The 14532-nt window shown below is 40.1% G+C and overlaps 1 protein-coding gene across 4 annotated transcripts in view; it reads right to left on the bottom strand.

Annotated features, from left to right (window-relative positions):
• The window catches only part of ctnnd2b (catenin (cadherin-associated protein), delta 2b), a 212907-nt gene that overhangs the window by 131241 nt on the left and 67134 nt on the right, over positions 1-14532 (bottom strand). For 2 of the 4 annotated variants that reach the window (XM_034233094.1, XM_034233095.1), the window contains exon 3: positions 10398-10510. In XM_034233094.1, the coding sequence (XP_034088985.1) occupies positions 10398-10510 (113 nt within the window). Of the gene's footprint in view, positions 1-10397; positions 10511-13779; positions 13808-14129; positions 14305-14532 lie in introns of those variants that run through there. The other 2 variants (XM_034233096.1, XM_034233097.1) reach the window with 2 other exon arrangements.

The following is a 14532-nucleotide window of genomic DNA, read 5'->3' as shown; positions in this document are numbered from 1 at the left end:
TAGTACACGCCTGCAATAACAATTGGTTTTCTTTGTTAAGAAATGCTCAGCATGCTCATCAGACCCAAGGGCAGACAAAGCGCAGATGCAGACAGACAAAAAACAGCTGAAAAATGAGAGGCATAATAACGTCAATGTCAATTTCCCAATTGATTTGAGTTTCCCCTTACATGTACCTGAACCTAACCTTAGACCAAACCCCAACCGATTGTTATCTGCAATGCATGAATTAATGCCAACCTTACCCAAAACCCAAGGCATCGCTGTGAGAAACACTATTTAAAAAGAGGAGTATAGCTTGACACAAGACTTGTTACACATCCATCAGCCCTGGCAGGAGACAGTAGCACCTGAGGGTCTCCTGCCACAGGTGGGGTCCCACTCTCTATCTCTCTGCATCATCTTATCTCTTTTCCCTGTTGAGCGAGGTCGGATAAGGTTGAAAAGATTAATTTATATCAAGCTGCCAGCAAACCAAAGCAAACCAAATAACAGTTAACTTAATTAAATTCACCTTGCGTGACACGATCAACAGGTGATTCTACTTCAGATATGGTTGCTATGGCAACTGGGAAATAAGAGAACCAGCCGCAGAGTAAAGGAAATCACACAGGATGTTGTTAGTCTCGTCATAGGGCTATGCAGGGTTATTGTAATTGTCCACAGGGCTATAGCCTCATTATGGTGCCTATGGGAATGTGAATTATGCAATGTAATCTGTTGATGATGAGATGGGGCCAGTTTTGATAGGAAGTATTTTCTGCTCCTCTTTATTCTTATCTATTTATGGACAATAGATAGTTATTTTTTTAGGATTTTTTACAAAAATGTCTTATAATTAATTAAGCCTCTCAGTTTATTCTGGCATCCCATTGGCCAAAATGTTGGCGACATATTTATGAAAACAAACATGCATGTTAACATAACGGGCATATTGAGGTCAGCAAAAATGATCAAGGTCGTGTCTATTTATTGTGCAATAAGTAGATAACAAAAAAATGTAGTAAGAAAGATCAAGGCTTGTCCCTGGGTGTTTCTCAATCGCGAGCTGCTCCAGAGCCACTATTTCAAGCATACTACGTCATCGAGTGCCGCCGAAGGACTGTTCCAATGTCCAACATACTTGGAATTCTACCGAGCCCGGCGTACTTCGTTTGGAGACATTTCGAGGCTGCACATGTGTAGACTCCGCGGTCTTAAAATCCCCACAATGCTTTGCAGATACCAATTTCCCCAATCTTGTGGCGGAAAATGTAGGCGGGGCCTCTCATATGACGCACACTCTGCACACTTGCTCGCCTGTTCCACTCTTCATTTTCCGAATGCCAGGAAGTATTCTTGCCTCGCTTCTGAAGCAAGACGCTCGGAAGACATGTGCTACCAAGCAAGCGTACTCGCGATTGAGAAACACCCCCTATATCGTCCACTCCTACTCACCAGCAAGACCTTGGATGTAGAACGCTCTGTCCAACCGACCTGACATTACATGTTTTGACTCTTTCGATTGCCTCACAGGGAGTCCTTGAAATGACCATTAGTAACGTTTTTGAAAATAATTTTTCAATTGAATACAAACAGCTAACATTTATTATGCAGCAATATGCCCCCTTCTGCAAACATCTTGTTAGTTAAAGTGTGCTGATGAGGAGCAGAGGGAGAGCCACAGTACTAAGCTGGCAGCAGATCGCTCTGACAGCTTCTGTGTAATAGGCCCTCAATAGACGGGTCGCATTATCCCGCCAGACAAGCGGCAGCAGGTCTCGCCGGGTGCTATGGTAACAGCCAATGCATGTGCACGCACACATACACACACACTCAACATTCAACGGCCAGACAAGCATCCGGGCATCCGATTACTGGACAACTGTCGCAAATATGCAGAACCAAAAAGAGGCAGATAAATAGCCCACCCTGGGAGGAGGCGACTCCTCGGCCAGAAGAGTGGAGCCTGATATCTGCACCGGGTGTGTGCAGGAAGCAAGTAAACACTAGGCAGAGTGGGGAACACCAACACAGAAAGCAGAGAGAGATACCAACGTCCTCTGGGGTGTCCCTTGTGATATTTCTTGGTCGTAATCAATTCAGGATACTAAGTTACTTTTAACTCGTTGGAGATTGCTAGGCACTTTTGTGTGAGATCAAATTTAGCCAACTAGTGCAACCAAACGCAACAAAAACAGGAAGAATTTAAAGAGAATTTTAAACTGTTGACACAAAATGTAGAAAAAACTAAAGTGAGATTCCAACAAGAGAATACAAAAGGGATTGAGAGGGAAACTGAAATAACAAGTTGAGGGTAGAAGCCTCCCTAAGGCAAGGACAATGCAGTTGTTCTCTGTTTTACCAATGGCAGGCAAGACGAATAGCTTAGAAGTTAGGCATTTTAGCCATTGAATTTGGCTAATGTCTTACAAAATGTGTGATAAACATGTTGCAAAAGTTACTCTGAGCTCAAGTGATAAAGTAAATAGAAAAGAGTGGTGTGTCATTGACCAATTACATGCACAATGAAATCATAATCTCCTCAGTTTATCCACTTTGTACGGAGTTTAAACCCACAAGAATCACCAATGCACGGAATGCAACCTTGACATTTGGGGCGGAATGGTCCTTTAACTAATGAGGCCATGTATATCACACTCCTTTTTCCCAACAGACAAAAACATTGTCTCAGCTTGACTGATAGAGCAACACACATATTCACACAGCGGATTTGTCGCTTTTGAAGTGATAAAGCAGCAGCATATGCCGTGGCAGACACTGCAACCTGTGGTTATTGATTAAAACTGGAAACAAAGGCAGAGCTGAAGATCTCATTAGCACTTCTAAAAGTATTTTTCTTCCACATCACAACAGGCGCTGAATCCTGAACTGCCAGCCCCCTCACAGTCAAACAGCTGCACTTAACACTCAACACTTAATTCAACTGTTGTAGCTTGACCTGTCTGTCCATCTGGGGACAGAATTCCTTTATTTCTGCGTACTTTTTAAGAGAGCTGTCAAATCCAAGTTTATAGGACAGACAAAGAAAAATAAAAAGACTTCTAACTAAAGAAAAAAGGGACATTTTGGTCGATGTTTCACATATCAATTGGATTTGGTGACTATTGCCCTGTGACAAAAATATGTGGTGTTTCAATAGATGTAAGGACCCTCGATATTATAATCTTCTCAATTCAGGGTAGGCTAAGCCCTTGATAAGCTACAATACACAGTTTCACAATCCCGTATTGTTTGCTCCTTTTTTTAAATCGGTGGCATCAGCCAAGGTGTCTGAAAACAACAAAGAGTTCCTGGTCATAACAACAATGGTTATATTACATATACCCTGCTAAACCGGTGGTTCGTCTGAGAGTAGTCTGACTCATTGGGTGTAAAATGTGGGTATATGGCTGCTATGGACAGAATATTTGTATGTGTTATGCTATGTATTTTGTAGAGCTCTGTCGATACATCCTGTGCTTAGTTTGACTGGCATAAAGAAATACAAACAAGAAGGAATGTTCTTTTCCCCTATGGCAGAACGATAATGAGTGTAGCCAGACCTTTCTCCTGTGCTGACACAGCACCTTGCAGGATGGTCTGGCTGCTCCTTTGGGAAAGCCAATAAGACTGTCTGTGAGGGAGTTTTTCAAAGAAACAACAATACATGCTTCCGGGATTCCAGGTAGTGATCCTCCAAATGATACATTGAATGGACGGTTTAATAGACTTTATAGAGGGATAAGTGAATTAGATTAAGTCTATCATTCTTAACCATTTGGATTATGAGCTTAAAAGAAAAAAACACTATAGGCTTAAATACAAACTAATTTCAGCTCAGAAAGAAAGGTATTCATTGAATTTGTGTTAAGAATTCATTGGGAAAATACTGTTTCCATCAACAGGTATAAACAATACAGGATTATGGTGCAATATTTTGTTGGTTAACAGTATCGAGACCCTTGGAGTCTTTTAAAATTAAGTTGTTGCAAAACAATTAGATCATTTTTAAAGAACTATATTTTTATGGAACCATTGCCTTTCGCCAACATTATGCTGGACAACTGTCAGCACGATCTAAATAAAGTAAATGTGACACAGAAGCATTGAATGAGTGTGAATTGGTAGCTAGCAGCAAGTAAAGCTAACCTGGATGACACCAATACATCACTTTTGCTAGTGGTGAGAAAAAGACCTGAAACCTGCACCCAAACGGCAACAAGACCTGGAGTTAGAACATGGTAAACCAGGCAACTCACAAAACAATATCACATAACTTGTTGCTAAAGAGGAAAACAAAAGACTACACCAGCAAAAATGCATCTGGGCCATGCTAAAAGACGTTTGCTAATAGCTAAATGAAACGGAGGAATACAAATATACAAAAAAAAGCTATTCATTTTCTACGTTCTTTGCTAGTTCAAGTACAAGCAATCCTGCTTAATTTATTATTATTTGTAATAAAAAGAGCGAACCCTGTTCCTGTAGTTGTCTTGTTGCTCACTTTCCTCCTGGCAAAAGGCTGAACTCCTGAACCACACCTGTCAAAGTATGATTGGACTGTGCCATTCTCCTAAAACCATAGGGGTGTTCTAATGAGTCACTTCAACCAGGCCACCCCTTCCTGTTAAGCCCACACTGTGTCTCTCAGGGAATCTTAATATTTAAGAAACTATTAATGTGTTATACCAGATTAACGGGAATAATCTCAGCTAATTGACGATACAAACCATTTTTACCAAAACAAAACACAAGTCTCATAAGAAGCATCTAAATGACCCCTTAACGAAAAATACTAACGGACATTGGCACAGAACTCAAGATAAAAGTACCCTTATTACTTATCGTAGCTGCACAGACAAGATATCCGATTAAAGCTGAGGTTCCGCAGATTATTTAGGTATATATTATCATCACTGAGTCATCTGAACTCGCGACAGGGGAAGCAAACACAGACATCACAACACGTACCTTTACGGAGCTCTAGGGAGATCGTCTCACCGTAGCTGTCAATCTGATCAAAAGACGTGTTCAATGGCATTAAAACGAGAAAAAAACGCGGCTGAATCGGTGAATCCATAGGTTTTAACGTCTCTGTATAAAACATTTATTTCATTTATAATCCATAATTCAATTTGTATGTAAAAATCGGAGAGCAAAAGTTAGCTGCTAATGGTAGCCACCAGAGTGGCTGCTGCTTCCGGTCTTGGCAATGCGGTAGTCTCTCACACACACACACATTACCAAATAAGGACTATATGGGAGTTCCCCTCGATTCCATTGGCTCCAGGCCCGGTTCTACGGGGTGCATAAGGGTGCATTGCACCCTCAGTTGAAACATTTAAAGTATTAAAGTATTAAAAATGAAAAATATTACATATATAATAACAATAATAATAGTAGTAGTAATAATAATAATAATAATAATAATAATAAGAAGAAGAAGAATATAGTAAAATAAATTGTAATTGTGGTTAAATAACATCGTCTGCTGCATTTATTTGGTCAATTTAAACGGTAAGTAACGTTATTATGTCAGGTGTGCGTGACCTGTCCCGCTGCGCTTTCGTCATTTGCAAAGTGCTTACACAGCAGTCAATGATGGACATCAGAAAATGGTTAAAACAACCAGCCGTCATCGCCAGCAGTAACACTGCAGTAATTACTGCAGGTAACAGTTCAGATCATGGGGACATTACGTTACCCGCGGCCACTGTCGTGGACAGTTACGTCCTCCCGCCCGCCTCGCCCACGGAGGCGGAGCAGCCGCAGCCATCTTCGTTGCCCCACACAACACCGCCACCCCCTCGGCGGCCCGCAAGTGCCAGATGACCTCGGCAAAACAGAGCCTTGCCCAGGTATATTTAAAAAAGTACCTAACTCGCCTGTACAGTGGGGTAAGGCGCTCATTTTGCAGCTCATGGTTTCAAAACAGAGATTGGCTGGAATATTCCTGTAAAAAAGATGCTATCTTCTGCTATGCATGTAGACATTTCGGTCTTGAAAGGGGAGTGATTTGTAAAATATCCATAAAGAAAAAGTAAATCTGCTTACAGTTCTGTTTCATATGGGTGTTGAGATGTATCCATAGATCTCTTCATTTTGCTCTCAAAATGCACCAGATTGATGCTTTTAACTTCAATATTTTAAAAAATATCTTCCCGTGGGAGCATGCCCCCGGACCCCCCTAGAGGAGGTGAGGACCCACCTAGAGGGTGTTAGGTCCACCCCCCACTTATAAAAATAGCACTTTACCCCTGCACCCTCTCTAATCTCAGATGCACCCTGAGTCATTTTGTTCTGGGACCGGGCCTGATTGGCTCTGACGGTTAGAAAGAGATGTCACATGTCAAAATCCAGCAAGGGGGGCCAGAGATATGAAAAATCCACCCAAATGGCCCCAGAAGAGGTTTTTTGTGTGCTAAATCTGTCTAAAAAGGTCAAATATCACTTGTTTTGCATCAATCTTGATACATATATGTTGTACTTTGGATTCCTAAAGTTTTTAGTCTACTAACCCATGATCCAAGACCAAGGTTAGTTTTCACTATAAGTACAAAATATGTTTTGGACGGACACTATAATTTACAGTTTTTTACCATGTTCAATCTGAATTTTCTTTAAAATAAAAAACATCTATATTGAATCTGACTTTTCTACCTCCAACTCACAGGTTTATCATTACTTTGAGAAAAAAGATTATTAATTTAACCCTTTTAGAAGGGAAGATATGGTCATTTGTTCTGGGAATGTCATTTTCGAGTCTGAAACCTGAACAGGCTCGGGGCTTAACAGGTTAAGTGGAGCAATGTCTTCTTTCCCCTGCTATTTACTGGCCAGCATGGGTATGTAATCCTACAGTCAGGAAAGGAGGCCAATGTCACTTGGACAGAGATATTGTAATAATTAATCTTAGGCTCTAGAGCAGTTCTGTTAATATTATATATTAACTATTGTGTCCCTTTCTCAGATGTTGTTACCCATTTTAAACATTGTACATAATTTGTACAATGTAATAATGGTCCTTCAACACGATTCATTTCCTGTACATGTGTTGTCACTGCAGATTAAATGCATGTCCCTTATGTTTGCAAGGACACGCAGCGATTACACTATTTAAAACAGCAACAATACTAATGTTTAGGAGGTAATTGAAGAATAAATCCTATACGCATTACATTCTTTTTGATTAGCCTTGTTGTAATTGTGTGTTTTGCCAAATCATTCATCCGTTTGGCAATTACATCCAAGCTGGACAAAGTGGACAAAGCAAGGGAAGACTGGAAATCACAAGACACTCTGCTTCTCACTAAATAAAAAACCCATTTAATCAAGTGAGTGAGAAGATGGAAGTCTTTATTCCATCTGTGTGCAGCTGGGTGTTGAAGTGGAAAAAGGTTTTTTTGTTTGGCTTCCACACCTCTTCCATCTCCCAAGTTGGATCTGTTTTAAATGGAGGCTATCAATGCAGCCCTGTGACAACGTTGAGCAGCTAAATGCATGGCCAGTTAATTAGACACGTGAATGAATCGGTTTTAGAACTTCTTTGCTGCTCATTGTTGGTCCACCCCTCAAATTGAAACGAGAATTACAATGTCGGCAGACTAGTAATTAGTTTGAGACGGACGGAATCCCCGCTCGCTTAATGGAATCAAAGAGGAGAAAAGATGATGGATTGGTTGTGTCTAGTGTGTGTGTGAGTGTGAGTGTGAGTGTGAGTGTGAGTGTGTGTGTGTGTGTGGTGTGTGTTTGTGTGTGTGTGTGTGAGAGAGAGAGAGAGAGAGAGAGAGAGAGAGAGAGAGAGAGAGAGAGAGAGAGAGAGAGAGAGAGAGAGAGAGAGAGAGAGAGAGAGAGAGAGAGCCAGATGCTTTAATCACGTTACATTGTCCTGAGAGGCAGGCTAAGTGTGTTACCACTATTGTGTCAGGAGTGCTGTTTTCACATTGGGCTGGTATGGAATGTGTTCTGTGAGATCAGAGCAGAGACGACACCAGGGTCCAAACTCAATCAGCAGAAGATAATATGGCGGTCACTTAAAAAAAACCCGGAAGGTCCTGAGCAGAACAATGGACTCCTGCGGCAGCTGCACATTGTTTGGTTCTTCGTAAGAAGAAATCGCTGTTTTTAATAGACAATTAATAGCATGTCATGTTTGTAAAGCTGGGGATTTGCTTTGTGCCATTAGACCTGAGCCAACAATCAATTTGAACTACCAAAAGCAGTCGCTTTGATCCACCTGGAGTGTTACACTGACAGGGGTGGCATGATTTTGGCACCGAATATGACATTCTGCTCTCTAGTTCTGCACAAAAATGTATTCTGGGTGATGTTGTCACACCTGATTAAACCTGACAAATTAGGAAATTAGAGAGGTTTAAAGAGATTAGGTTTCTATGTTAGTGTGTCACATGGTCTGTGTCGCGCCAATTCTACAAGCAAAAAACTAAAACCTATAAATGTATAGAGTTGTGGCTATAACACTCATGTGTCATAATAATAAAAGAAAACATAGTGAAGAATGATATGCAGTTTATGCGAAAGGATTTGGTCACTAGCTAGTCACATGATCATCAAATCCAGATTAACTGTGTAGGAATCAAAGTCAGATTTCTTTCAAGTTCAAAGCCTCCTGCTGCAAAGTGATATTGATTAATTCCTCCTGCGTCTCCGAGCTTAAAGGTGCTGCGGTGTGTGTACTCAATGTGAAGGAAAGGGCTTTAAGATTGCATCTTCATCTTGTCAGTAAACCTCCACCTGAGTTTTTGACAGATCTGTATCCTTTCTTGAAGCAAAGAAGACACATACAACCAGGTTTATACTGTAAGAGGTTTTAAATTATCATTCTTGCGCTTTAGTTTTCACACTTAGTTTAAAGTGATTACAGCCTAATTGCCTCATGTCCCATTCACCTTCCCGTTGTCATTCTGCAAGTTCATAATGAGGACAAGAAAACGAATAACATTAGTGAGAACTGATAACAGCTAATAGCCTACTTGTTTTTAAAATGAGGTCAGCTGAAGTGAATATAATTAATGGAATTTAGTTGCATAAAACTTAATAAGTAAAAACTGTTCGTCTTTGTTCATTTATAAAGCTACTCTGGAGGTCACTGACTTTAAAAAACGTACAACCATCTTTTATGTTGTGTGGTTACAAATGTAGTCAACTAGCTTGCATAGATAATAATATGCTAGCTTGGTGTACAGTATTTCACAGCTACACCAATCATATCACTGACTTCTATTTGTTAATCTGTACATATTGTATATTCAATAGAGATACTCTAGATATACATCTGTCACTGTGGATATGTGCATATGTACTGTTTTGTTTATTTGTTTATTATTATTTTACTGTTTACAAGTTTTTGCTGTTTATGTTAATTGTATTAATTTGTAATTCATGTGCAATGCTTGTCTAATTAAATCAGTTGCACACGCAGTACATGTTTTTCAGGGTTTTGTAAGCGCAAAATACCATGCAGAGTTGTAATTAACTGTCACTTTAACAATAGCAAACTTTGCTAATCCATCATTTAGTTTGACGTCCTGTTGTACTGGAACTCAATGTGATGTCCAGATCTTTGTTAAAAAGAAACTGTGGTTTCTTATTAATAAAAACAAATGATATACATATCTTATTTGAATATTCAGGCAAAGAAAAATATATAGCTACCAGATGTATGTATTTCTTCCCATTTGATATACGGTGATTGTGTGAATTATAAGAAAACAACAATATAGATACATGTTGCATTAACTAGTAGGTGTGTGGGTAAGGTGGTAAGGAACACAATCTTGTGCCCCACAGGAATGCAGGAGGATCTCAGTCTCTCTCTCTCGCCTCAAACAAAATGGTGTGTTTTGACATGTGGATTCAATCATCTAGATCAGGGGTGTCAAACTAAATTTCATCGCGGGCCACATTCGCATTAAGGTTGCACTCAAAGGGCCGGTTGTAACTATATATATAAAATAATGTATTATATCACATTATTGCCTCTGAATTGGATTATTATCGGATAGGATAATAACTTAGTAATTAACTACGTCTGAAAGCAGAAGTCCAGGGCAAATAATTGCAAGTCTCTTCAGTGGGCATGTCACAAAACGAGATGCATTGTGGGACATGTAGTTTATGGGCATCCTGCTTCTGTAAAGTGGCATGTAACCATATAATAAACGTATTATATTCTTTGCAAGCTCTTGCGGGGCCACATAAAATGAAGTCGCGGGCCGGATTTGGCCCCCGGGCTTTGAGTTTGAGACCCCTGATCTAGATGACTTTTGGACACAAAAGTGAACCTCTAATGTGACCAGCTCTGAAGCCATTCACCTGCAAGAGCAAAACTGACACACACAGGTAGAGCGTTCAGAAGAGGATCTGACAGGTGTGAGACATACACACAAACACACCTGATGCTAGTCATGCTTCCGGTCTCAGAGCCAAGCTTGCATCTCTCCAGCTGACTGGCAACGATCTGCCGCTCTGCTTCCAGCTCCCTGGTCAGACGTTCAAACTGCAACTCCTGGAGGGAAAGAGAAAAAGACATGTCAAAACATTCTGCTTATCAACACATTTACAGCCTTCCTGAACATTATTTTGGCCATGTTGTCAAACACATTTTAAATTGTTGTGAAATGGACTCTGCCGTCTGTGGTGGGAGAACAGGCTAGATATCACTGTGTCTGGCAGAGAGTCGGTGAGAAATGTCGCAAACAGTGACACCACACTAACGCCATCCCATATGTGACATTTGTTATTCTGCTACTAGCAAAGTTGAGAAACAGATGAAGTTTGGGGAATGTAGAATGTTGTTGTTGTTTTCTACATAAAGTGTCAGTTTTGCATTAAAGCTTTAGTTTGAAGCCTGCCTGACAAGCACGCTGTATGGATTTACACCCTGCTGTTACCATGTGGTGGCTGATATGAAGGGAGGGATGAAAGAGGTTGTCAGTCACATCACCCCAGTGAAATACCCATTACGTAGATGCCATGTTGCGCACCCTAAAGAAGCACTCTCACCATGAGAGAACTGGATGTTGATGTTCATAAAACCAGGTGGATCAGGAAGCAGTTATGCGACAATATATTTGTTTTGTTTCCCTAAAACGTTATTTCTGTTCTTGTTGAATATCTGTCCTACCGAGTCTGTCAAGAAAGACATAAAAAATAAACCTAAAAAGATAGATGTCATACACAAAATGAAGCTAAAGCGTACATTCAGTCAGGAAGACTGGCTCTACATTCATTCACTCCTCAGCTGATTTTACCACAATCTCCAGCAGCCAATCATAGTGCTGTCAAACTTTAAATGTGTTCTCCTCTCTCCTGCAGTCAGCTGTGATTTCAGACCCAGTTTGAGATAATCCAAAGACCACTTCTCCTCAAATCTAGATCTTCAGCATCCCCGTCATCCCACCTCCTCATCAATCCAGATCATCAACATCAACCCCAGTGTTCAGACCACTCATTGCCAAAAACAATTAACATTCTATCATATCGCACGTGTCAATAAATGTTCTTTAAACAAATATTTAAGTGTTATCCTTTTTCTACTAAAATAAATTATATATAATTGTGCCAAAAACACCCATAAAATGTTCTAGAATAACAGTAAACTGGCAGTTGATTACAATTCTTAAGTAAAATACATGTCACATTGAATGGGTCAAATACAAAGACTTCATTTCATTGTGTGTGCGGTGCTGTGTACGTGTGACAATTAAAGAGGATTTTCTTTGAATCCTCCATTTTCATTTTAAGTTCTCTTTAATCACTTTTGTACATGTGAAAGAATGTGTTTTGATGAATGGTTCTTCCATTATTTTCATGCTTAATTTATGCTATTCAATGTGTGATGAACCACTATCAATTAACTTACGCACAGCAAACACACAAACAAACAAACAAATGGCTGATTATATAGTATTTGTGTCTGCTGCTACGATCATTATAGCTGATTAAACGTAACCTGTGATTTAACCAACTTGTGTGAAGAAAACAAATATATATTTGGATCGCAGATGGTTTTAAATCAAGCCAAGGGCACTGAAATCCTGCACACTGGAGCAATGGTCCTGAAATTATGATTTAGATCTTAAATTGCTTGGACATTTTCCTGGTAGCTTTCCAGATAATAAAAGTGATGGAATTATAATAAATCATGTCAGAGCTGGAGATACAATCTATAAATGCTCCCCGGTCAGCATTTGCATACAAAGGAGATACTCTGAAAGAGATGAGCTCATCTAAAAGTTATAAAAGTCTGAATTGTAATCTGATTAATCTCTATAAATGTAATTCAATATGATGATCAATTGCTGACTTTTAAAGTGACAACAGTAACTCAATGTGTGAGGATATTTGAAGTGACACAAGCACACATGCAGGACAAATATTACTTATTATAAAGGTAAATAAGACACTTTTCAACACCCATTAGTGCCCAAATTGTTTATGTGCAAAATAAATGTCCCATTGCATTAGTAAAACCAAATCCTTATGGGGTTTCAAGCCTAATTAAGCTTCATACAGTGCATTTAGAAAGAAATTGCATGTCATTAAAAGTGAATAAAAAGACTGATCTGTTTGCACAGACACCGTCAGAGACAGATCTTTACTATGCTAGTTTTTTACACTTAAAATGCTCTCAAAATATAATTTTTACAAGAAAGAAGGAACATTAATTTGATTAGGATTACAAATGTGTATCTTCATTTTAAGAGTACTGATGGAAAGCCGAGTAGTGGTCCGTGGGAGATTAAATGCCTGATGATGCCTGAGGCGACTCCACGCTTCTCACCATAATGATAACATTTGATTAGAATGAATCATTGATGTAATAGGTTAACAAATCAGATTGCAATTGTCATTGTCATTATGCACTGGCTCAAGTATGGACACAGATAAGTATAAAGACACATGACCGGCGTGCACATGCATTGGTTTTAGAGCTTATTCAAATAAGAGAGCAGAACTTCTACACATTAATACTAGCTACAGTGACCTTAAAGGTGGGGTAATTTTGAGAAACCAGCTCGAGTGCGCTAGAATTTGAAAATAAACAGCCGGAAAAAATCTGCCACTTCCTTACAGAGCCCCTCCTCCAACACACACGAACGCGCACATGACCAATGAGGGCACGAGATAAGTTTGTGCACAGATGGAAGGCTGACAGGCAGGTAGGCCATCCAGTTATTGGTCGTGCTTTTTACAGTACTACGGCTTCCACAGATGAAATGTGTTTATGGATGTTTTGTCAAAGCACTTAAGATATTCATTGCTATCGGGATGTTAAGAGCATTCCATGGAATATAACAAAAAGTGTATCTCGAGCCGGTTTCTCAAACTTACCTACCCCACCTTTAAGTTGATATATATATATATATATATCAAAATGATATATATATAATATATATATATAATTTCACCTTTTTATCTGTAAGTGGCCATAGGATCAATCATCACAATGTTAAAGTTTAGTGTGGAGACAATGATCTGTATGGATGATTTGAGTGTCTATGATCTCCCTGCTGAAGGCTCATTTGAAGATAAAAGCCGTTCTCCTTTGATAAGTTGCAAACACAAACCAGCCACTTGCTACAAAGCTGCTCAAAAGATGCAAGAACAGCCGTCACACAGAGTTAAGAACTGCTCTTTTCGCATCTCAAACATCGCCGCCTGCAAGACAACAACAAGATTGTCCCCGTGGGATTTCACTTTTTCAAATCAAATCAATCTAACCACCCTCATCAGCTGATGTAGAAGCAAGAAAAGCGAGAAAAAACAACCTACTTCGAGGCATCTTCTCCGGAGCAGGTGAAGGAAAAGATTAAACACCTGTGTGTTGCTTTGTTTGTTTGCTTCTTTGGTGCTGCTACAGCTGAGGCTGAAGCGAGCTGACTAACTAGCTGGATGGTGAGCCGTGAGAATTCACTTGGAAGGCTTTTTTTTAAAGCATCCAAGCAAAAGCTCCCTCCTTCTCCCCCTTTGCCCCTCTGATCACTTCTCCCTCTGATTCAGTACTGACAGGCAGACACCTGTTACTGCAGAGGATCAGGCATGATCGGATGAATTCAGACAAATTGAAAAAAGGCGGCAAAAACAATAAAAAGATCAATACAAAAAGGAGTGATTCCACGTACCTTCACATGGACCATACTGCAAAGGCAAATTCCCAAAGTATCCTGCTTTTATTTAGCTCCCTCCTGGTCAAAAAGCAACAACAACGCTCCCTCTCCCTCCTCCAAACACTCATCTGTCCCGGATCAGACACAGCAAGTGAGAGAGGGGCCGAGAGACATAGAGAGACTATGGTGTCACTTGAGCTGACTGCAACTCTGCCGCTCTCTCTCTCTCTCTCTCTCCTTGGGGGCCATGAGACACACACACACAGACACACACACACAGTGTTCACTCAGGCACAAAGGTCCCCATGGCAACGGAGCATTTAGAATCCCTGTGGCATTATTTATGCAACGTTGCATCACAATGGGCCCTCCCACCGGCCGACCCTGCCAAAAAAGCCCGCCGCTCACCCGGTCACTC

This window comes from Gymnodraco acuticeps, unplaced genomic scaffold (assembly GCF_902827175.1).
Source record: "Gymnodraco acuticeps unplaced genomic scaffold, fGymAcu1.1, whole genome shotgun sequence".
Lineage (NCBI taxonomy): Eukaryota > Metazoa > Chordata > Actinopteri > Perciformes > Bathydraconidae > Gymnodraco > Gymnodraco acuticeps.
Note: the sequence above shows the minus strand (reverse complement) of the source record. Positions and strands in the feature narration are given on the sequence as shown.